At 40.4% G+C, this 24,827-nt stretch overlaps 2 protein-coding genes across 7 annotated transcripts in view; both read right to left on the bottom strand.

Moving 5' to 3' along the window:
* Window positions 1-1,055: 1,055 nt before the first annotated feature.
* Window positions 1,056-3,374, bottom strand: MOS (MOS proto-oncogene, serine/threonine kinase). The gene has a single exon (XM_006032422.3). It carries the CDS (start codon window positions 2,383-2,385, stop codon window positions 1,333-1,335), a length of 1,053 nt encoding a protein of 350 aa, XP_006032484.1. The 5' UTR covers window positions 2,386-3,374; the 3' UTR covers window positions 1,056-1,332.
* A 10,866-nt stretch (window positions 3,375-14,240) lies between these two features.
* The window catches only part of PLAG1 (PLAG1 zinc finger), a 46,584-nt gene continuing 35,997 nt past the window's right edge, over window positions 14,241-24,827 (bottom strand). For 2 of the 6 annotated variants that reach the window (XM_025214176.1, XM_006032418.3), the window contains 3 exons: window positions 22,100-22,237; window positions 18,896-19,254; window positions 14,241-18,329 (listed from right to left, as the gene is read on the bottom strand). In XM_025214176.1, coding sequence (XP_025069961.1) covers window positions 17,066-18,329; window positions 18,896-19,137 — 1,506 coding nt within the window. In that variant the 5' untranslated portion in view covers window positions 19,138-19,254; window positions 22,100-22,237 and the 3' untranslated portion in view covers window positions 14,241-17,065. Of the gene's footprint in view, window positions 18,349-18,895; window positions 19,255-22,099; window positions 22,238-24,827 lie in introns of all 6 variants that reach the window. The other 4 variants (XM_006032419.3, XM_025214177.1, XM_006032420.3 and 1 more) reach the window with 4 other exon arrangements.

Raw genomic sequence — 24,827 nt, 5'->3', positions numbered from 1 at the left:
CCAGATCAAAATGGTTCTAGTTAGAAGGAGGATCTAGATGATTACAGCTATAAAGCCAATTACTGTAACATCAAGCAGAACTAATCAAGGGTCAGGGCAAAAACACAGAATCTAGAATAATGTTTATCCTAGAGAGCTTTCAAGGTGGGTTATAGCAAGACACAGTAGGTGGCTGAGACCGAGGTGAATGAAAGGGAGATACCAATAAAGGAGGCATGTTAGTGTAAGGTATAACTATTAACATCACATCACTAACTGCTAGAAATTCTAAATATACATTATGTTAAGGCCCCTTTCCCTCTCAGATGCTCTAAAACATCTTCAGTAGTAGCAAACCCAAGTGCTTAAATTGTGGTCCAGCTTCTCCCCTTCCAAATAAATGCATTAAGCCAAATTAAATAATTCTTTCTGAGCCATTGGAGTTGTTTTCCAGGTTTTTCCCTCTGCAGCCACAAAGACTAGAAAATTGCTCTTTAATATCTGAAAGCTCAGATGCTCACAAGATACCAGGACCTGGGTTTCAAGTACTGAACCATTGCAAACCTCACAATAAAAGACCACTAGCAATACTTCATCCTTAAACAAATGCAACGTGCATTAATACATCTGTACAGCCCATTTCTTACCTTAAAAGCCACAGAATGATGAAAGAGCCACCTTTGTTTCATCAGCAAGATTGCGAAAACAAGAGCATAACTTATGTAACAGCCTTAGTCCTAACCTAGCACATGTAAAATAAGGTAGATAGCAGGGGTCACGAAGGAAGGAAATAGTTTTCAGTTATCCCCAATGATTGTTGTTCTCTATGCACCTTCTGATAAAGATTGATCACACATCCTATTTGGAGGAACTGGAAACGAAGGAGAGCAGTTAATGTGCAAACACAGGAAATATGAGACAGCACAAAGTGCTGCTTAAATCTTCTGCTCTGGAGATAACCTTGTTGCTATATTTATAAAAGTGCCTATAAAATTAGATACTGCACGGAACTTAACACGTCCCTTCATTTCTGCCACTCAAAAACAAGCATTTTGCACCAATGATGGCCCATCATTTTGATTTTCTCCTGAACAGAACAGGGCAGAGACAGCCTAACAGCAGAGCAGAAGGCTCTTTTCTGACAGCCCCATGATCCATTTGTTCAAGACTGAAACCAATTTAGTTAAATCACTTTATTTATAGAACTTCTGCTCACAACAAAAAGCAACCTTTTTTTCCACCCCCATTTTTAAAGCCCTTTAAACCAGACATGGGCCAGCTCCACACCACACTAATGCAGCCAGTAAAAGAGAAGAGAACAATAAAAAGAGGACAGTAGGACCCAATTCAGTGCTAGAGTCTATCCTGCAGGGAAGAGAGGTTATGAAGCAGCTGTGCTGCAGTAGGGCGCTCCTCAGCCTTGGCTCTCCAGCAGCTACCAATTATGCTCTCAAGTCTGTGGCCTGAGGGTGACCCAGAGAAGACTGCAGCACTCAGGGAGGGACGCAAGTTATAGGCCACCACAGCATAGAGCACATACTGGCGCTCACCCAAATAGGGCTGCTCTCGTGTTACCACTTGCCAGAGGGTGATAGCAAAGGAGTAAATGTCTGCTTTGGGGGTGACCCTCTCCCCCTTGAGGAGCTCTGGGGCACGGTGTGTATATGTGCCCCCTTGCTGGCAAATATGGGGGCTCATCAGAGATAAACCATCCTCCAGTTTCTGGGAGCACCCGAAGTCTCCAATCTTGCACACCCCCTGCTCAGTGATGAACACATTGGCAGGCTTCAGGTCCAGGTGCACAATGCATTGTGAGTGAAGAAAGGTTAAGCCAGTCACAATGTCACAGGAATAGCGTAGGGACTCAGGCATGCCCAGGAGCTCTTGGCTGCATCCTCCCCCATCATCTTCTTCCTTTCTCTGTGCCCAGCCAGTACCATAGATGACATGGTGCAGGGTAACACTGCCTGCATATTCCATGATGATAGTACCCAAGCTGTCCTGGCCAGCAGGGGCACATGTGCTGGCAGCCACAACACGTACCACATTTTTGTGACGTAACTGGGCTACGTTCAGCTCAGCCCAGAAGCTCTGCTGTGATGCCAACCGGTTCTTGCTGCACTTCTTCACCTGCTTCACAGCAACTATCTCCCCGCGATAAGTAGCCTTATAGACCGAACCAAAGCCCCCACAGCCCAAGGGCTGCAGTAGGCACACTTGATCCCAGTCTATGGAGCACCAAGCCAGGCGGGGGGGCAGCCGGCGAGTCCTGGGGGAAGGGATTTCTCCCAGGAAGTGTTTACCACCTTTGCCAGGAAGTGCCAAGGGGCTGCTGCAGGGCCGTGAGTCCACAGAAGGGGAAAATTCTGGGGGCAAAAAACGTTTAAAGGGGATAGGGGATGGCATTGGTAAAAACACAGTGTACCACAAAGAGAAAAGACTGAGAGCCCCTGCTAAAAGAACTCTATAGCTCTTTCCAGAGTCCCCTTTATGCTCTCCTATGCATCACCCAAATGAGCTGCACCTGTCACCAAATGGCTGTGCCCCAATCACTCTCAGATGAAATCACTCCTTGCCAACACAGAATGCAAAGCCACATTAAGTCTAGCTTTTAAAGAAAGCTCCTTGATACAAATGAGTTTAGGCTAAAACATGTTGGCTCACATTATGGAATCTGTGCCTGACACATCATTTCTTATCACAGGAAAAAAAATGCATCTGAAGTGTCTCCAGTTGAATGAGATTAGAAAAATGCCCTAAGAGTAAACGGGCCACAGAGATCAGATAATATATTTCACATATGGCTGAAGGCAAGAATCATGCATTCAGGTGCATTAAATAGCTAAAGGTTGTTACTGGAGGGAGCAGCTAAAATGGAGAAAGCTAGTATTTGATTAATTTGTTATGGGAATAATTTGTTGCAAGAGGGAGCTTGTGAAGAATTGCCATTTAAACCTAACTGGTCTGGAACCCCCCCCCAAACAAAACAAAAAGCTACCCAAGCTGTAAAGCAAAAGGGATGTACCAGGGTTGTCAGAACCTCTTGTCCTAATGGAGTCTGCTTGAGGCACAGGGTGCTAGTGGTTTTCTGCTTTTCAGACTAGAAGGAGCTTTTGAGTTAGCCATTAGTCTTTAGGTCTAGAGCACTTCCTATTCCAGGAACAGGCAATCTCACTGCTGGATGTGCACAAGTGACCTGGTCATAGTGGCAGCTACCTGAGGATGCTGAATCATGGTGTTGGCCATCTAGGGACACTGGGCTCCCTTAACATCCCAGCAGCAGGAGGAGTCTTCGGATGGCCTTAAATGTGGGTGCCTTTACTTTCCTCTCCCAAGCAGTATCCTCATATAATTTTATAGATAGACAAACTGCCTGGCTGTCCTCCTCCCTAGTATGCACACACCATTAATTGCTGCTCTTCCCTACCACCTTTCACCTCTCCTGTCCTTAAACCTTATTTATCACTCCATTCGTGTTCTATTAGCCTGACCTTTATTTGTCAGCATACTTTGGGTATGGCAGTAAGAGTACTAATTAATAAATTATGCAAAGAGGGATAAGTTGCTGGCCGGGTGTCCAAATGGTGAATGCCATTTCCTGGGCAGAGATCAACATTTTAGCCAAACTGAGAAGCACATAGTGGGTTAAGTTCATATAGTTAATGATGATTTGGGAAGGCTGAGTGGTGCTTGTATTTTATTACCTTAGGACCCAGCAGGTCAAGACCCTTTAATTCATTCTCCAGAGAGGCCAAGTCACCATCCTGATTACAGCTCATGGACTGGGGATAAAATGTTCTGTACCAAGAAGTACTGTTACTGTCTTGTCCTACTGATGTGTGCGCACTTTTATTTAAGGAAGTGCTTCATTTAAAGTCAAAGACTTGGCAGGAAAAAGTAAATTAATTTAAGAAGTAGTTTTTCCTCTGTTCATTCATTTTCCTGTTTGTTCTCCTTGATGATCACCCTTCTCTATGCCAAACCTCTTGCTCTCTCCTACCCTGGTACCACCTTGGCAATTCCAAGCTACTTTTCTCCAGCTTCCTCCTTTTACCATATTTCACTCTCCTCGCTCATTAAGATTTTTCCCTCCTTAAAATTCTTCTACTCCTCTTTGTTCCTCCCATCCCTCCACTTCTATTTTTCAGTTGCCTGCTGTGTGCATCAACAGTTATAGACCTTCAGCACCTCTGAAAAAAATAAAATTTCTGGGTTTTTGGGCAAGAAGAATATGGGATTATAAAACTGGAAGAACTTAAAGAACATGTCAAATGGAATTCCTTTAAAATGTCTTTTGAGTTACCTTTTTCCCTTTCCAATTCAATTTTATAGGGGATTTTCTGCTCATATATAGATGTTTAGCATTTTTCCCTATTACCTTCTTTCACTTGCAACTATCTTAGCATTGCTTGTAACAACAGAAAAGAGAAGAGTTTTATACAAATATGATATGCATGTTTTGCATTCTGTAGTAGGTTTTCAGTGAATTACATCTTAGTAATTTAAAAAGGTATTTTAGATCCACAAAAGAGTATATCCCTTTAAGGAAGCTATATCCCATACCAGGGGCAGGCAATTATTTCGGGTGGAGGGCTGCTTACTGAGTTTTGGCAATCCATTGAGGGCCACATGACAGGCAGCCAGGGGCAGATAAATATTAATTTTCTAAATTTTTTAGGGACACTGAAGGGTGGATAGAATGGCTTGGCGGGCCACATCTGGCCCGTGGGCCTCATTTTGCCCACCCCTGTCCTATACCTTACACTATTTGCTGGATGGTTATAGTGTAGAGAGGTATTCAGCCTCTTTTAGCCTGAATACAATTAAAAATTACTTCAGAAATTGTTTTAACAGCTTTGATTTGCATATGGACACAGTTAGTGCATAGCCCTGTGTCACTATCTGACATATGGCAGGTGTCCTTTTAATTTAATCACCAGATCCCTCATTTGGCTCCTAATTTTTCCCAGTCAGGAGATGGAATCCAACTGCACCTGCACAAATATGCCTGTTGAGGCAACCATTTTCTACACCTGATTGCATACTCCATGCTGACCAGGAGGGGGAGATCTCCCCTTTGCTTAATAGTATTCCTAATAGAGCAGTTCTGTTGCATCCAAACTTAACTCCCCTCAAGGAGAACGTAAAGCCTCCTCCAGCAATGTATGTCCCTGCTGTGCACATGAAGAGAAGGTAAAACCAGGCCACCAAGAAATGACTTCCAGAATTATGCAAGGCTAGAGGATGCTACACAAGCTGAAAATCACCAAAGGAAACTAAGGGTATATTTCACAGGGAGAAGACAGGAAAGGAGAGATTTTTAAAATGGGTTTTTAAGATGGCTTATTCCTTTTAGCATATATATTACATTATGGTTATATATTTCACAAGAGCTGCATATTTCATATAGTGCAGCTGCAATGATATACAACAAAAATATTTACACCTACAAGATTAGCCTTATTTAAGGGCAATATTTGTATGAAGTAAAAAACATCCACATATGTTCAGGGCCTGATACTGCACTTACAATATATCAAAAACTCCCATTTAAATAGTGAGTATTTTAACTTTGGAAGCTGTCATGACCCAATGATTGTGTGCGCGCTTTGACACTGCAGAATTATTTCCCGCCACATGGAGCTCTCTTTGCACGGTGCAATTCTCAGCTGCAGAGAGAAAACCCCGGTGCAAAGGAGTTCCCGCCACCCGTATGTAAATTTGTTTCCCACTATTGGCTGTTTCTAAATTATTCCCATGTGGTGGCTAGAGATTGGCTTGCTAGCCGTATAAGAGGTTTGAGCAGTTTCCGCCCAAGTGGTAGAGGACTCCACAACCATCTCATGGGGACTGAGCACGCGGCAGAGTAATAGAAGCTTTGTGTGTGTCTCAGAGGAGTTCAGCGGCCTGATCAACCACCAACCTCTTCCCATCTCGTTCGTTAAATTCTTAAGACGTATCTACGGTTTTGCGCGCTCGTCAAGGGTATCCAGAGCTCTGTCGTGTTTGTTTTTGCGGAGCCTAGCAAACTCCGTGCGTGTGTCTTCGGTGGAGCCTATCAAACTTCGTGTTTGTCTGTAACTGCAACTCAAGAAAGTTTTTCCTGCCTGCACCGCGACCACCTACGGTGTAAGTAAAACAATCTTTAATTAACCGCTACGAGTCCGTGCCTAATTCTAGTCCGTCGTGCAAAAGTACCCGCCCTACCGTTGCGGGCTCCCGGCCACAGCCCGCCGCGCACCTCCGAAAGCCTCGGACTGCTCCCGGCCCGCACAGAAGCAATGTAGTTTTAGTCTCAATGGACATTGCTGTTTTTATTTTAGTCAGATAAAAGGAAGTGTTAACATTTGTTAGTATAGTTAAGTTCCAACAAGACCAAATAATGGTAAGCTGCTATCCTGAAGATCTTACAGGCTAAATAACAGACACAGATATGGCATGATGCTGGGGAACCTCAAAGACTTTTTCAACAGAGGATTTTTTTAAGGTTACATATTTATAGAATCACAGAAAATTAGAGTTGGAAGGGACTTCAGGAGGTCATCTAATCCAAACCCCTGCTCAAAGTAGGACTATCCCCAACTAGATCACTCCAGCCAGGGATTTGTTGAGCCAGGCCTTAAAAACCTCCAAGGATGGAGATTCTACTACCTCCCTAAGTAACCTGTTCGTGTTTCACCACTCTCTTGGTGAGAGAGTTTTTCTTAATATCCAACCTAAACTTCCCTTGCTGCAACTTGAGACCATTGCACCTTGTTCTTTAATCTGACAGAAAACAGTCTAGCTTCAGCCTCTTTCGAACCACCCTTCAGGTAGTTGAAAGCTGCTGTCCGATCCCTTTGCAGTCTTCTGCAGACTAAATAAGCCCAGTTCCCTCAGCCTGTCCTCATAAGTTATGTGCCCCAGCCCCCAAACCCTTTTCACTCCACTGGACTCTCTCCAATTTGTCCACATCCTTTCTGTAGTGAGGGACCCAAAACTGGACACAGTACTCCAGATGTGGTCTCACCAGTGCAGAAGAGGGTAATCACTTCCTTTGCACTGCTGGCAACACTTCTACTAATGTAGCCCTGTATGCTGTTAGCCTTCTTAGCAACAAGGGCACGCTGTTGATTATCCTCTCTGTCCTAAAAATGGAGTTGATCTTTAATAAATAGGCACTGGTGATTGTGGCACAAGAGAAATAAATCCTTAAGCAGAATGTAATTTTAAGCTTAAAATGGGGAAATATGTAAAACTGATGTTTGTAATCAAGTTCACTTTAGAGAATTTAACCGTAGAATTATTTTATTGCATTTTTCTTTACAAGAGTTATATTGCTTCTTCAAACATAATGCATTCAACTACAGAATCTAGGCACTCTATAATTTCCAAGAACAAAGTTGTGGAGAAACCGTTGCTTTGCTGGGTGTCTAACTGTTGGACACTTGGTCACTTCCTGAGTCAAATCTTTAATTGTGCAGCCTAAGCAATCTATAGTGGCTTTACTACAAAGCATGTGCTCCAGCCATAAATATTTTATTAAAAAAGTATTATACTATAAACATAACTTACTAGGTCTTCCTTTTATTTCCTTTACTGTCTTTTCTACTACTACTTCTGGCCTTCTGCTTGCACTTTGATGCTTTCTAGGGCTGTGCGAAACGGCTATGTTTCGTGTTGGTTATGGATTTGACCATTTTGGAGGACAGTGATTTATTTCGGATCACTGTTCCGTTTTGATTCAGCCAAATCCGTTTTGGAGTTTTGGCGCTGATTCACTCGGATCAGCTGGGGAGAGGCAGGAACAGCTGGGCAGCTGCAGGTTCTCCCACGGCTCCTCTGGCTGTGCCTACCTCTGTCCTGGGCAGGGGAAGCCTCAGAAGCCCCCCATGCCTGCCCAGCCCAGCCCCAGCCCCAGCCCCAGCCTCCCAGCACTTTAAAAAAACAAAACAAACAGCCTCACTCACCAGCTGCAGCAGTAGCGATCAGGGCCTCTGGGGGCTCGTGGCAGAGCCCACCTGCGCAGCACAGGGCAGTGGGGGGCAGTGAGAATTGCCCCCCCGCTGCCTGGAACCCGCAGAGCAGCTGTTGCATTGTACAGGTGTAGTGTGGCTTGGTAGGGTGCTGTGTGCTGTCTGGGAGCTGGGGCCACTGGGGCTGAGCAGCGCCAGGCTCCAGCTGACAGGTGGAGACACCCCAGCTCTCAGACAGCACATGGTTCCGTGCTGAGCCACACTGCACCCGCGCCATGGGGCAGCTGTCATGCAGGTGCCAAGCAGGGGGTGGCGATCCCCACTGCCCTGTACTGAGCAGAGGGGCTCTGCCACAAGCCCTCAGAGGCCCCGATCGCCACTGCTGTAGCCGGTGACTGCAGGGCTTTTAAGTGCCAGGAGGCTGGGGCCAGATGGAGGATGGGGCCGGGCAGGGCAGCCATGGGGGCTTCTCCTATGGGTCCCTCCGCCCGGGGCAGAGGTAGGCACAGCTGGAGGAGCAGCGGGAGAACCTGCAGCTACCCAACTGTGCCTGCCTCTCCCCGGCCAATCCAAATCTCTGAATCAGTGCCAAAACTCTGAAACAGATTCAGTCGAATCAAAACAGAACAGTAATCTGAAACATGGAAACGAATCACTGTCCTCCGAAACGGCTGAATCTGAACCTAAAAATAAACAGCTGTTTTGCACAACCCTACTACCTATTCTTTTCATTCCCAATCTTTTCCTTATTCCTTCCCAATATTTTCAACTCACCAAGGCACTCACTCTTTACACTCCCAAACAATCAAACTTGCTATCACCCCTACTCCCCTCAGCCCGTGACTCCATTTCTCTACTGCCACTCCTCCCTACAGCATCCCTTCACCTCTCCACTGTTACTTGTCTCAATACTGAGGCTGGTGCAAAAAGCAGGAGGGGTATACATGTAGAGCACATTTGACATGCTCTTCCTATAGATGGTGAGGAAGTACAGGCAGGAAGAAGCGGTACTTCTAAGGACACATTCTTTCATTAATAGGGTAACAGGGTTTTCACAAGTGGTTTTAGATGCCCAGGGTTGTGAGGTGCAGGTGATGGGAAAGACTCTATTGCTGTTCCTGCATTGTTCATTCCTGTTAGTGTTCCACTCCAAAGAGGAGCAGGTGGGTACTGATCTCATTACCTGCAGTTAGAGGAAAGCTGGATGTCTTGCACCCACCCAGAACACCATGCCTTTGGAATGTGTTGGCATACTTCAAAATAGACAAAAAGAATGTACTGTTTTCTATTTCAAATTACTGCTATGCCATACTAGTCCACAAGTTAAGAGAATAAACTGTGTTTAATGAGATGGAGCCACAAGAATTGAGCTGGCAAAAAAAGCCAAAGCTAGCATAATAGGTGATGCTTTGCACATTCTGCAAAGGACAAAATGCCTCAGTACGTCATGTCAAGGAGAAGTGATGACTTCTGTGGGGAAGAAGGCAGGAGGGGTGAGTGGGAAGGGAACTGCCTTGTCTGGGGAAACTCACACTTATTCTCTAGGACCCCAGCAACCTGAACTGAATCTGTCTGACAATGACCAATTTTGCAGTATAAGGACTGAATAGAAAAGGGGACCAGCTAGAACTCCTATTGAATGCCACATTAACTTTCTTATCCCGAGTGAGGGATAGAAGCCTGGAAATAAGGTGTTGCTGATTCTTTGCCTGAAAGGCACATCCATCAGATAGGCCAGTGTTAAATCCTCTAGCACATTTTCAAATATTTTTTCATAGCATAGACTACCTTCTTCTTTCAAATAGAAGATGCACCCATATTTTCTCACTTTCTATTAAAAGGATTAAACCTCACATAAAGGCACATCTATTGTACATATACAAATATATTTACTGTATTTAATCTGATTTAAGATTCAGGCCATTATCAGAATAAATATTTTGTTTAAAAAAGTATGCCTTATAGTCAAAGGAATGCTATATATTTTGTATTTTTATAGAACTCTGCTTTTGGACCTCCCTGGCATCCTTTTATAGTCTTGCAGCTTCCTTGTGGCAACTACAGTAATTGCCAATGTTGCAAAATAAATTTGTACCTGAATGAATGCATTGTAGTGGATTGACACATTCTCCCTGCTTATAAGCCCTTTCTTTAAACTGGGGTATCTGTAGAAAGCAAGAAAAGGATACCCAAGTTGGATTTCCCCTCTAGTCATAGCAAGGGAAAAGGGGAAATTAAGGAAGGATTCTGAACCCTCATCTCCTTTCAAGTTTATCTTAGATGCTATCTGTCTGAATCAGTGGGGCAATACATGTGATGCTTTGTGGTTCAACAGCTGAGGTGACAATCTTCTACATTCCCTGCAAGCATCAGATAATCAACAACCCCCTTTTCATTTATGAAGAAGGGAGTGGATGTGTGAAAGAAGTTACAAATCTTGGAAAAGACCCTCACTACATAAATAAAATTAAATCACAGCTGTTCACTGAAACAGGTAAGTGCAGAGATACCTGTTCCTGCCTCTGGGGCACTTAGTGTTCACTTAGTACACCACAGCAAGAATTTAGTACCTCCTCCCAAAACGTAAAAAAAAGTGAGGATGTGCTAAAAGGAGGTACAAAATCTTCTTCCTCAGCTGAGAGGCCTTTAAGCAGTAGTGACAGGCTTACATAAAATATAAAAGGGCCCAAGTATCTGTTTATACGGAAGAGGAGTTCTCTAAAGAAGCAGGGACGTTCCCATCCAGCTGCCACACCACGTGATCTGATGAAAGCAATGTAAACGTACTGTAAGAGAAGCGAGGGGCCATTCCACGAGGCTTTTAGTAACACTTATTGTACTGTGAGCATCAACCGTTTAGCAGTGCTGAATCTTTTCAAGCAAAGCTCTTTCTTACTCTGGCAGATGAGCAGTGACAGAAAAGACTGGTTGAGGTACCCAGATACAGGTTTTTTATTTGTGGCAGAAAGGTGATTGTGGGGGAAATGCAAGTACTGTAGGATGATACTCTATCTTTTTAAATCTGTGTTGTCGGTCTCAACTTGAAATTGTAAGTATTGGAGGGCAGGGACCACTGCTTTCTTATATGCATACATAAGCCTCAAACTTCTGAAATACTGGCACTACTGAAATACAGTCAATTCTCCCAAGCCAATAAGAAACCTTTAGTACAGAAGCAATTTGCACTTGCCATTGGTCAGTTCAGTGCAGAGGGGTAAGTGTGACGACCCATCAAAGGAAAAAAATTCTGTAGGTAGGTCTAAGTCAATGGTTTTCTGTCACAGGAACTCTCTTTTCCAATGCTGTCTGTTTGGCTTCCCTTCCCTCTCAACATGGCGAGAGAAATCCAAAGACAGTTGTAGATAAGGATGAGAAATGAGCTTTGTGCTTTCATAGATATGAACTAAATACACTTACGAGAATGGGCAGATTCAAAATTTAAACCAAGTGCAGCAAGACAAATGTTATCTTTCTGGTCGATATAGTCATAAGTTATCAGAACAACTACTTGAAACAGGACACAGGCAATTCTGAGTAGAGATGGACTGAATTCACAGTCCTTGCACTAGAAGTTCAGTTATTGACTTTTTTGTGAGGCCGACTGTAGTGACTCATGCAGATGTGCTTTTTTGGCCTCAAAGAGCTTCCAAGGAAGGTTTTTTTCAGAGGCACAGCCAAAGAATCATAGTTAAAGCATACTATACACTAATGGTTATTATAAGCACTAAGTGTAAAGGCAACATGAATAGCCTATATGTGCCTGAAATATCAAGAAACACACTGCAATCTACTGTGTCCCAAAAAGTCTCACCAAAAGTCCCAAATTCACAGGCCAATTTCTCACAGCACACATGAATGTATGATTTGGCAGCAAGGACACTTCCTGCAAAACAAGTCTGCCACTATTACTTTGTAGATAAAACAGCATCTTTAAATTTGCCTTTTGGTTAAATCATGTACTACAGCCTATGTTTTGTAATACGATTCTCTGAATACCTGCCATCTTACCAGTTATAAATCATAAAAACTGTTAAATCCTTCCAGATTGAAAAAGTAGTAAGTCCAGTGTAAGTTATGACCACTTTTATAATCCCAAATATGCAAACATGATTATCTATTAAAATGCCAGCCATAAGTTATACTTTAACTAAAACCATTCTGTAATTTTATTGATATATTTTGTGGAGTTCACATATTTTTGTACAGCAAACATAACACTGTAGGCCATGAGAAGCTGCAGCACTATTGTTTAATAGCAGCAAGGTATATTTTATAGTCAGGGTATGTGGACAATAAATAGTCTGTTTCTTTGGATGTGAATGTTTAAAATGAAGTTCTGCTGCAGCTTCATAATGTGATTGCTATTTTACAGAGCTTATACACAAAAATATATATGCAATCTTTTTGTCTATATTTTATACAAATACAACAGTAGTTTGTGAATACATTTTAAAGTACATATACATGATAAGCAACTCAATTTCCCATATCACAGGATAGCAATTTTAAATGCAAGAAACATATACAAATTCTGTCTGGAATGCAGTTTTTTTTTCCTTTCTATTTTTGACTCAAATCTTTTATCATTAAACATTTTAGCATACAAGTCCAAACATTTTTTTCACTAGCTAAAAATATAATTTCAGCAATCCAAGTTGGGTATGAGTGTGTCATCCATTCCCCAATATATTTTCCCAGTTCTTGTCTAAGTACAAAGGGCTTTTAGTAACATAGTATGTTCTTCACTCCACACCATATAAAAAGCCCACATTTCATTAACTAACAGTCATGTTCTAGTTTTTGAACAAAAGTCGGGCTTGTTTGTGTTTAAATTTGCATGTCCAAGATTTTACTTTTGCAAGTGCATATGAATACATTGTGGTGTTGTACAAAGTTCATTAATGACAAATTAAGTCACAGTATAAAAATATATCATACACCTATAGGTCTAATATAGTCCTTTTTCTATGGGTAAAAATACATCTGAATGAGACAGGGAGGTTTGTAGCACCATGAGAGGAGTTGTATCCCAAGTTACATTAGCAGCATGATCCAATATAACAATATTGCAGGAGTGTTTCTGAGAAGATAAACATTCATTCTGGTTCAACTGTACCACTGAAGCTTATACTGAAAAAGTGTTTACATATGATTAGCAATAGTTCTGTGTCACTTCCAGGGCTAGATAACTGTTATCAAAAGACACTGCCTTCCAACAAAATAAGACACCCTTTATTATATAAGGACTTTAGGAATTTCCAAACATACTTTTGAACTATTCTGGTACTATTTTATATTCTTCTTCTTGTAATGCTAAATAGATGGTGATTTTAACTGTACACTAGGAAGATACAGGATGGGCAGCTGGGTCTATACAGTTCATTTTATAGCAGATCAGTACGTGTCATAGGTTTTTTATAGACTGAGAAGTATACAGGATGAGCTGCTAAACCAGTGTATGAGACAGACGTAACTAATGGTGCCATCCTGCTCCCCTTGACCCAAATGGGTGCAAGATCAGGCCTTGTGTTATTTTCAGACAGCAGCATAGCTATGATAGGGTATTATAAGCGTGTCAAATACTTCACGTTAAATTTTTTTTGCAATAGTTTACCATCCAAAACTCCAAAGTACACAGTTTACTATTTGCAAGAAAAAACTCCTAATATTTTTGGACTGGTATCCAAAATGGCAGTAGAAGACAGTGTAGTTTGAAACATGTAAACCTAGTTTAAAAAAACCAAAAACCATTGTAAAACCCTTAAGAAAGACACACTGGTTCTGTGCAATATAGCAAATTGATAAGAAAACACTGTAAAAATGTACCTGTTTAAAATTACGTCTACCATTTTGTACACAAAGCATTATACCAAAGGCCTACATATATGTAATCTAATGGCACTTGAAACAAATTATAATAAAAGGTTTTATAATAAAAAGCATAACCTGTAAGAAATTTTCTTAAAAGGTTTAGGTTTTCCTTTTGAAAGTGCTATATCTTGTAATATGTGTAACATAGAGTTTGACCAAGCTTTATTTTTAAAAATATTGGCCTATAATACATGTATAGCTCACTAGGCAAATGATCCTGAAAATATGTACTCTTAACATTCATTATTAGCTTAATAAAGCAATCAGCTCTGGCTCATGTTTCAGTCAGTATATGGTTTTAAAAAACCGCTACTGCCAATTAACAATAAATCATTCTATTCCACAATTTACTACTAAATAAAGCACAAGCAACAAGTACACAAAAATATATATATATTTTTTTTTTTTTTTTTAAAAGAACCTTACTACAAGTTTAAAAGTTGCACAAAGAGTGGTGCATGATCAGCCAGGACCCCCCTAAAACATCAACTCAATAACTAGAAAATAAGGTTTTAAAAACTGACATTTTAATAGTGGCCAATAACTCTGCCTAGATAATATTCCAAAGCACTAATGTGTTACTGTTGCTTACAGTGTCAACCTGCTTCCAAATATTCATACATCCTAGTTCAGTGGCAAAACATACATAATATAGCCACCAACCGAAACTCTGACTGAATGAGGTTCAATATCTTGTCTGAGGTCCCTGTTTCTTAAGCAATGTATGTTAACTCTGAAGTGAAATGTCAACCCCTTTTTACAAAGCTAAGGCACTACCTCAAGTAGTAAAGATTCTGACTATGTACTAAGAAAATGGGTGTTGGCAACATTTTTTTTTAATCAAGTCTAATCAGCAACTAAAACTGATAAACAGATGGCACTGTCTTTTCCTACATGCTAGATACACCATGTGAATACCTTAAGCAACGTGGTGACAGTCTGTCAGCGTATTCTGACCTGGCAGTTAAGATCAAACTAATTTGCAATATTTTAGAAGTGACTTCCCCTCAACCAAACCTAGCAATTCACTATGGTTTGGATTTTAGTAATACAGTTATACATACTAATTTTTCATATACTGCCAAAACACAACTACATTACATTATCCATTAGTTCTGCAATTGCCTTTGTTGACTGATAAATGTGGTATCTGAAGGGGTTGATTCTGTGAGGTGTTGAGTTGCCAAACTTTCATTTACTTTAATGGGAGTGGAAGATGCTTGAGTTCCTCTCAGGATATGGCCCGTTACAGTAATGCAATCCATTTATCTTCAGCTCAGACTCGTTAAACAAGATCTACAATAGAGCGATTTCTTTCTACTTGCTTTTTATCGTATGGTTACTGATTTAAACTAGTACTACATTCTGTTCTGTTTATTTTGTGCTCTGTTCATTTGCAATGTTTTCCTTTCTTTAACATGGTGGGGGGGAAAAAGCAATATTGAACAAATCATTCAACTAAAGATGTAAGCAAGCAATCTGTTTCATAGAAACCAAAGGAAGCAGTCATGAAGCAGAGCTAAAAGTCCACTTTAAGATAATATGCTCCTAAACCCAACATCTGGGAGTAGTTTGCAGAATTTGGAAAGGTATTTTTCTCATTAATACATCCTTATTTTAATGCCTTTGGAACACAAACATTTTATAAAAACATTATCTTTCAGTATTAAAATTTAAATACATATATGTATAAAATAGTAAAACTACACCTGCATATTGCTCCTAGAATAAAAAAAAAATGTAGGAGCTAATGATAAAATATCGGGAGCAAAAGCTCCATAAATGGGAGCAACTTTTGTTTCTGTGAAGTATATCTATTTTAACCACTTAAAACCTTGTATACATCCTCACTATTGTTAGAGGGATACTAATGTATTTCATTTTTATTTTTTAATTCCTTGTCTAAAAATGACAAGGAAAAAGAACGTTAGCACTGAGTTAAAAGCAAATCTAACTTGCTTTAACATATCACAGTTTTTTTTTCTCTTTTGGTTATCATGGGTTGGGGAAGTATATTGTATTAGGTAAAAGTGGTGTAAGCAATATGCTTTTACTTCACTCCTAAGAGTCCTGTCTTTAAACCTTGGCAATGGGCAAAACATCCCTAACCAAGTACTCAGGTGTAGTAAGTGTGATTAACATCTAACATGTTGCTTAGGAGGACATAAGACACCATGGAACACAGCTGGAAAGATCCACTCTGCTATAAAGAAAAAAAAATGATATTTGCAAATTTACATTCACTCCTTAACTGCAGACTAACATTGAACTGACAATGAATATAAAACATCTGGCTGGACTTGACCCACCCTTTGGCTGTGGCAGCTGGGAAAGACTGAAGCATACAGAAGTGAATATAAAATCTAAAGATTTCTATGTGGTACTCTTTTGATAGTACTAAAAAATCTCCCAGCAAGTTAAAAATTAAATAAAAAATGGTGACAAAATATTTTGCATGATTAAATTAGAACCCTTTTGCATTTCAAGGTCAGCTGTTATTTTTGCCTCTTCCCATCCAACTAGAGTCATTAAAGCACACCACAGTTCCAATTTTGACCTAAAATATCTGACAATCAGGCAAGCAATTTATTTTTTTCATTCTGTTGCATCATAATTTTAGTATTTAAGCTAGATTTCTTCCTATCCAATTTTGGTACACACTACAACAATTTAAGCCAGAAAATGCCGAGCTCTTAAAATTTTTTACCTAACTGTGAAACAAAAGTGAACAATATGTACATGTGTCCAATGTGAATTTTAAACAATTTAAAACTTCTGATTTCAGATTATGGACTTGATCAGATCCCACCATTTAGGATTTTTTTTAAAGGATTTTAAGGAATTTGTATAAAATGCAAAAACTAGACTCTTTGCAAATTTTAAAATTCACAACACATAAAATGGTAGACCTACCATTTAATTGACAAGAAGTAATGACTGATATCTCTGAGAAAAGTTTTAAACATGGGATGCATGTCAAAGCTTAGTAGGGATGGTTTTCTACTGATTTTTAAAGTGTGTGTCAATTGGCAGTGAAAATGAAAACAATACATTGAGACTTTATAAAAACCAAAGTAAACACAGTTGAGAATAAACACTTTCAAAATATTTTTTAAAAGTTAATTTAAATTTCTTACTGGCTTCATGAGATTGGTACTGTACAAAAGCAGATTTATAATATCTTATAGTAGGCACTAAGTTAAAAATGGTCACCTAAGGCATTTCTACAAATAGACAGTAATAAGCCAGCTTTGTACATCCTATTGGAAAGCTTGATGAAAACGTGGTAGGGTGGTGGTTGTGCTTAAACTGCTTGCAAAAGCTGCTGACAATGAGTGCAGAGACCCAAGACCTATACTATTGCTAGGATCCTGAGGATCCTGTGTTTGTGGTGGAAGTTGAGTCATAGAAGAATGTGCCTCCTCCTGTGTATAGCTCATTCCAAGGTTCCCCACGGAAACAGATGGGTTATAGGGAGGGCCGTTTACTGGTACAAAGTTGAACAACTGAGAAAAGTCCAATGATGGGGTGCTTAGAGGTTCACTAATAGAAACAGAGTTTTTGGAAAGGGAAACCTCCCCAGATCCATCATCTAGTGGTCCTACTTGAGGATCCAACCCTAATTTAGATGAAGAGGCTTGAGAATCCTGGGATGAAGAAGGCATACCACTTTGCAACTCCATTAAGTAACTTTCAATTTCCCCTTTCAATGGCTGTTCTTTTTCTGGCATAGAAACTGCATATGAGGTAGAACTGAGTGGGTATTTCAAAGATAGCTGGTGAGAAGGGTGGACAGACTCCATATCTATTGGACAAGGCATTCCCAAGGGTAACGACGTGGCAACCATTTGGTGTGCAGACGCAGAACTCTGCATGGACTGAATTTGAGTGTTGTAGAGATTCAATTGCAAAGTGTTTGTAAATGGCTTTGATGTCAGGTCACTGGAAGGTAAAGACATCACTGGAAGCAGCTCGTCCTTTATAGGCACAGAAACATTGCAGGTAAAGGGATCTAGAAGGTCCATTGGCTCTGTTTTGACCTTCAAAAGTTCTTGGTTGTGACTCTTCTTCATATGGCGTGTTAGATGATCCTTCCGCCCAAATCTCTGTGCACAATACTGACAGAGGAAGTCCTTTCTTCCAGTGTGCACTACCATGTGTCTACGGACATCCTTCCGGGTGTAGAACCGACGATCACAGTGTTCACACTGGTGCTTTTTTTCCTTCACGCCACCCGATGACTTGCCTGCATGAGTTTTTAGGTGCTCCAGCAGCACTCCCGTGCTTTCAAAAGTCTGCAAGCATACCTTACAGGTGAGGTCACCACTTGTTGCAGCATGCAAGGCCAGGTGACGTTTAAATCCAAGCTTGGTATTGTAGTTCTTTCCACATTCTTCACACTTAAAGGCCTCTTTGTTGGGATTGTGTGTATGTAGGTGATTCTTTAGGTGATCTTTTCGGTGAAACATTTTCTCACAATAATTACACTTGTGGGTTTTCTCAGGAGAATGAGTAGCCATATGCCTTTAAACATAGATATATTCTGTAAGTAATTATTTTGATCAAATAGGACATGTGTTCATTCTTTTTTAATGGCAGCTAAATTCTACACTAAAGTTTCTTCACAACAGACCCTCTTTAGCTGACAGCAGGACACTACAAAGATAGTTTGACAAATTTAAATATAGCAAAACATGAGTCATTTCACTTAAATTGACACTTGAGTTTTTGGTAGTCTTTATAACTACTGAAACAGGGATATAAAAGCAAGCATGAAAGTACTTGTGAGAAAGTCCATAGCCAAAAATTTCTCAAGTCCATACACTTTTCTTGTGGCAACTCCTTAATACAAACAAAAATTCTATTCTCATCAAAAAAAACAAAAAAATAAAACAAATCAAAAGACATTAGCTGGTAAACTTATGTACTGTAATTTAGAATTCTAGAAACAATCCAATTTCTAATTTAATTAACATAACCTCTCTGAAAATCAGCTGAAGAATGTGTACACAAACATATACTTTTACAAGGCTTAAAATGGCCAACATAAAATAGATAATATAATCTGAAAGATAAATAGAGTTTAATACCTTAGTAATTTGTACTTAGAAACAAAGGCCTTGGTGCAGTCTTGTTGTGTGCACTTGTAGGGCCTCTCTCCTGTGTGAGAGTATGAGTGAACCTTTAATTTCTCAACACTGTTAAAGGCCTTGTCACACAGTTGGCAAGGAAAGTTTTTTCTTGGTTTGGTTTCACCACGCTTACGTCTCCCTGAAGGGACTTTCTGGGTATCTCTTACTTCTGACAAATCACCAGGAATGACAGTGGCCATCGCAGCCTAAACCAGGCCTTCTTGTTGGACACTTGGGAACTGCCCAACTCCACTAAATGATTTAGCTTTAGATGGCTTCTCAAGTTTCATGTGGTCGTAAAAGAAAGCAAAAGGGGACTGGAAAAAAAAATAAGAAACAACTAGTTTGTAACTAAACTCGATTTTGAAGTTTACTTGCTATGTGATGCTTCTGAGTAAAACTTAAAATAAAATTAGATTCAGCTGGTCTAATGTAATACCTGTAGGCTTCTTTACGCTATTTACTGCAACTCTTAAAATGCATTGCTCAGGATGAACAAATCCACATGTGCTCTGGAAGTACTACTAGCTACCTTCCTTTAGGGCACTGGTAGAGAACTGTGATGTTTCAAACAGATTACAGGAGGCATCAAAAATAACTCATTTCAAAACTATATAAATAAAATGGGCTTTTGACAGCCTCAGATTTCACAAGGGATTGAAACTTTTAGTGCAGTTTGTGGGGTTTGCATACATACACACACATGTGCATATACATGTATATTTATACACACACATGTACATACATACACATGCATTTGCAGTCATTTTTAATCCCTAGTGAAATTTTCCTGTAACTGTAAATTATACTAATACAAAAAATGATATGTGAAAGAAGTTCTCAATGAATTAAGCTCTTTGTCCACCCCGCCCCACAGCAATTCCTACCTCTGAAACAGAAAGTTTTGAGAGATGGATTAGATGAAGATGGAGATAATTAATAACTTATTTTGGAAACCTCACTGTTTAGCTCGAGGCATCAAGATTTGTGAAGTATACCAGAAACCCTCTTAGGATCATACTGACTGTAGGAGGTCTAATGCCACTGAAATTGTTGGTTGGCAACAGTAGCTTTAAATTCATAATCTGGCATTATACAGTAGCAACTGAGTTTTACTAATTACTCAGTACTTTACAATCCTTTATGGACAAAAGTAGTACAGTCCCTTTTTAAACATCAAAACTCAGTTGCTACTTTAAATCCAGCAGAAAACTAATCACAAAATAGACCTGCAGAAACAGGGTACAAATCTGTATGTGAGAAGCAGAATGAACGACAAGAGTTTAGTACAAGAGGTAGGCAGGGTTTGAAGACAGTAATTTTCAATTTTTCCACATTTCCCACCCAGCTGCCATCAGTTCAGGAGTCTGGCAGAGCAGCTGTTTTCAGTGCAGTTCTGTTTGTAGACACCAGAGGTCAATGTCAGCAGGCTGAGCTCTTGACTTTAAAGTGAAGCTCTGTTGGAACTAAAGGCCTTGTTCCCAAGCTTGCTGCCTCCTTCAGTGTCTCAGCTCCCCTGCTGAGTGCGCTTCTGCATGCTGGCAGTGCAGAGGAAGCAACTGTTGGGACAGGTGGAGGAGAGCAGTCCAGAGTTGGGCAAAGAGTACAGGCAGCAGCTGCTTCAACCTAATGCCACCTCCCCTAGTGAACAAAATAAATAATCCCCAGATGGCAGTGAAGGGAAGATAGATAGCTTCCTAGGCATCATGTCCCCTAATTCAGCTGTCCTCTGCCTGCTGCTGCTGCTGGGCTTTGGTTTAGTAAGCACTGAGGTAACAAAATGCTTGACAATGTGAGCTGAGAACAATGCACAGGTGACTGGGTTACAGGCTGGAGAGGAAAAGGAGGGGGTCTTGCAGTAAGATCCAGAGCATGCTACTGGAGACAGCAGGACAGGAAAGTGTCTCCCTGTCTTGTTAGTCAGGAGGAAAAGGGGAAAGAAAGTTGCTTCCTTAATATTTCTGTTTATAATTTTATGAACATGTTAGACTGTTTTTTTTCCCCATGTAAAATGCACATACAGTTTGTGTGTCTGCCACCCCTATCTTGAAAGAAGAAAGAATCAATAGACAGTCGAAGAGAGAACTAAGGTGCTTCTAGAATGGCATGGTCTTTTTGCTCTGTAATGATTTCTGAACTCAAAAGAATTAACAAGACTGCAACATCAAGCTTCAGGTTGAATATTTAAAGTACAGCTATATCAACAACAAACTACAGATTTTTTTTTAAGTTCTCAGTAATGGAACGATGTTTGTTTAACAACTGATTCTTCAAGAGCTGCCTCCATACATTCCAATACGTGGGATGGGAGCAGGACCATTCAGTAACTGGGAATGTGCATAGGTCTTGAAAGAATCAGATCAATTTTAACCCTTCTCCCTTAAGCGATCAAATTCATTAGTCGCTTAGGAACTTGAAGCAACTTCCAAAACAAAGATAAACTAAAGCTGATTTTAATTATTTCAGTGTATATAAGAGGATAATCTGCCCTATCAACTTTAAATCTATGTTATATTTTCAAACTGAAGCATTTTAGTGGCCCTTTTAATCAGAATTTGGTAACAAAGAGAAATCACATGTCCACTACGTTACATATGTTTTTGCCCTCCCAAAAGTATAAATTCTCTAATCTTTGTATCAAAGAATTAAAGTATACAGAAAAAGATCCTAAAAAGATATTGTCTAGTTTCACTATAACCTAAAATGAGTTATGATGATTTTGAATAAACTGTTCTAAAAAATATATCTAAATGTGCATCACTTAAACAAATTAAGTATGGATTTGACTCCTTATGATGAGTAGCTCATTTACAAAACAGTGGATTACTATTTCAACAGAATTTTTAAATAATGAAATATTGAAGGACTTCAGCTCATCTCTGTATATCAAGTTCTCTCTCTCTCCCTCCTGTGGATGTATAGACTGAGCAATGAAGACAAAACATAAACACTGATCCTCAAATATTACACTTTCCAAAGACCAGCTGAAAGAATTTTATGAGTAAGATCGCCTGTTTGTGACTCAACATATTATCACTTAAAATCCTCATTCTAATTGGTGCGTTCACAACTGTTGGATGAACATGATAAACAATATTAAAATATCTAATGCATTACAGATTAGCCTTATACATTTTATACTGCTTTTAAAGAAATGCATACTTCAAATAGAGTTACGGTAGCCTCTTTTCAATGCACACCTGATGGTTGCCCACTAAAGTCCTCAGATTTTGGTCTTAACCAGTTCCGCTGACTCTTCTTGAAGGAAACCAGAATCCAGTACTTCCCATTTTTACTGGTCTGTAAAACAAAAGGAAGAATGAACTAGACTCTAGAGAAACCAGTTTATTCAGAAAGGGAAATTAGGAAAGGAAATTTAAAGAAACAAGAGACATAGCTCTTTTGTAGAATATGTCATTATATTGATTAGAACAGGATGGATGGATTACTCTCACACAAACATTGATTAGGCACTTAACATTTAAGTATATTAACATCATTTCAATTCAATATTAACAAAGGATTTCTTTAAAAAGTAAAACAGCACAATCTATTTGAATTGGGTCTAAAACTTTACAATCTAACTCTGCTTAATTACACAGGAAATATTTCTTAAAACACAACCTACAAGAGAAAATAAGTCTCTCTCTTTTTAACTTCTGTGTGATGTATATAAGAAAACCATGAAACGTTCACTTTATTAAACACATCTTCTCCCCTTTATAAATATGTTGGTTTTCCTTTTGCTTGTTGAAGGCCTCCTTGCAAGACAGTTTGTTGTATTAAGAGTATATTCAACCTCTAATGCTAAGAGAGAGGTTCATTCCTTCCAACTGTTTTAAAGAGCCATATTTTTATAGTATATTAGACGTCAGTTACATGAAAGGGACCCCAGAATTATGAAACACTTCCCTCACCAAACCCTTTCCTTTGTCCAGTCCCACTCACTCTAGAAAAGTAACTTTTATGTTGGTGTCCAATACAATTTCACACTACCCGAGTTTTCACTTTGCTGCAGACATGCATGTGGAAATTGACTAGCTGCATCTCAGAAACAGAGCAAGGAGGGACAGGAATTGTGGGGAAGGGACTGAAGATTTCTGATACCTGGAAACAAGAGTTTAGAATTTCTCCTGGACAGTTGTAGAAGCCGTTCTGGAGTCCAAGGAGCAGTCAAAAACTTTTGGTATTGGGGAGGGGATACAGCTCTGCTTTGGTGACTAAATTTGAGGAACAAGGATTAATTCCTCATACCCCATCCCAGGAAATGATTTACAACTACTACCCTACTATTCTACTCTGGATGTTTCTAAGATGATCGGCACTGAAATAGTTAACAATGACAATAATTAAGGTAACCACATTCCACTAATTAATTAAACTATCCTTCATACCAACTAAGCCCCTTTTAGAGGAATTTTTCCAAGCTGTTTGCAGATAAGAGCAGACTTACAGACAAAAATGTTGAAAATATTACAGTGTCCTTATAACAACTGTTGATGTTCTCACCTTAAAATATCATGTTCAATATTGATCATCCACCTAACAAAGTCCTAGCAAAAATTCAAAGGTGGAAAATATCACAGGCACTGAAAGACCAACATATCGGGAGAGAGATTAAGATACGACTAGGGCTGGTTAAGTTTATCTAAGTGAGGATGTGCTAAGGATATTTAAAATAATCAATTACATAAAGAAGGTAACTCATACTCCTATTTACAGTCTCATAAATATAAGAATAAGACAATATAATAAAACTCGACAAAAGGACCTTTTAAACAGAATTAGCATGAGATAGAAAGCTTTTGAAGATATAGCTAAATCCAAGGGCCAAGCAGGATTCATAAGAAACATCAGATATTTATAAAAATAGTAAAAACATTTGATAGGTTAAAAAAAAAATCAAGCAGAAAAATATAAATTTCCATGGTTTGGAGCAATAAGCCATTAAATGACAGGCATTAAGGAATCCTACTTCTCTATTTGCAAGGTATCAAACCATTCTCCATTTTACAGATTTCCGTTAATTTATGTGGGTTCTTTATATGTGAATTCGCTCTTATGCAATGAGCATATTTAGACCCATAATTTGTTATATGCAAGGTAAATTTGCTCGTATGCGATCAGCATAGACACCCCCCTGCCCAAACAGGTAAGTCTGTGGGAGGAGGGGAAAGGGCTGTTGCCCTGCTCACCCTAGTCCTGGCTGCAGTGGCCCTGGGAGCGCCCGGTGCCAACTGTCTGCAGCCACTAGGCTGCTCCATGCTCTGTCTAGCCTCACTCTCCTCTGCTCCTGGGCTGCGCTGTGCCCTGGTGCAGGCAGCTGGTATTCATTGTTCCCAGGGCCGCTCCAGCATGGGCTGGGGTGAATGCCATGCTCCACAGTGCCCAGGGCTCTGCTTGTCCACGCTCACCCCAGCCGACACCAGCTGCCTGTACCAGGGCACGGTGAAGCTCAGGGGTAAGTCTGTGGGAGGAGGGGAAAGGGCTGTTGCCCTGCTCACCCTAGTCCTGGCTGCAGTGGCCCTGGGAGCGCCCGGTGCCAACTGTCTGCAGCCACTAGGCTGCTCCATGCTCTGTCTAGCCTCACTCTCCTCTGCTCCTGGGCTGCGCTGTGCCCTGGTGCAGGCAGCTGGTATTCATTGTTCCCAGGGCCGCTCCAGCATGGGCTGGGGTGAATGCCATGCTCCACAGTGCCCAGGGCTCTGCTTGTCCACGCTCACCCCAGCCGACACCAGCTGCCTGTACCAGGGCACGGTGAAGCTCAGGAGAGGTGAGTGGGGACAAGCGGAGCCCAGGCACGAGGGGACAGGTGAAGCCCGATGCAGTCCAGTGGCCACAGGTGCCGGCCACTCCCGGGGCCACCGCAGCTCGAGCCGGGGGGGGGCCT

Source organism: Alligator sinensis, unplaced genomic scaffold (assembly GCF_000455745.1).
Source record: "Alligator sinensis unplaced genomic scaffold, ASM45574v1 scaffold999_1, whole genome shotgun sequence".
Classification (NCBI taxonomy): domain Eukaryota; kingdom Metazoa; phylum Chordata; order Crocodylia; family Alligatoridae; genus Alligator; species Alligator sinensis.
Note: the sequence above shows the minus strand (reverse complement) of the source record. Positions and strands in the feature narration are given on the sequence as shown.

Excerpts from the sequence above, each read along its gene's own strand:
- MOS (XM_006032422.3), bottom strand. The coding sequence starts at position 2,385 with ATGCCATCCCCTATCCCCTTTAAACGTTTTTTGCCCCCAGAATTTTCC.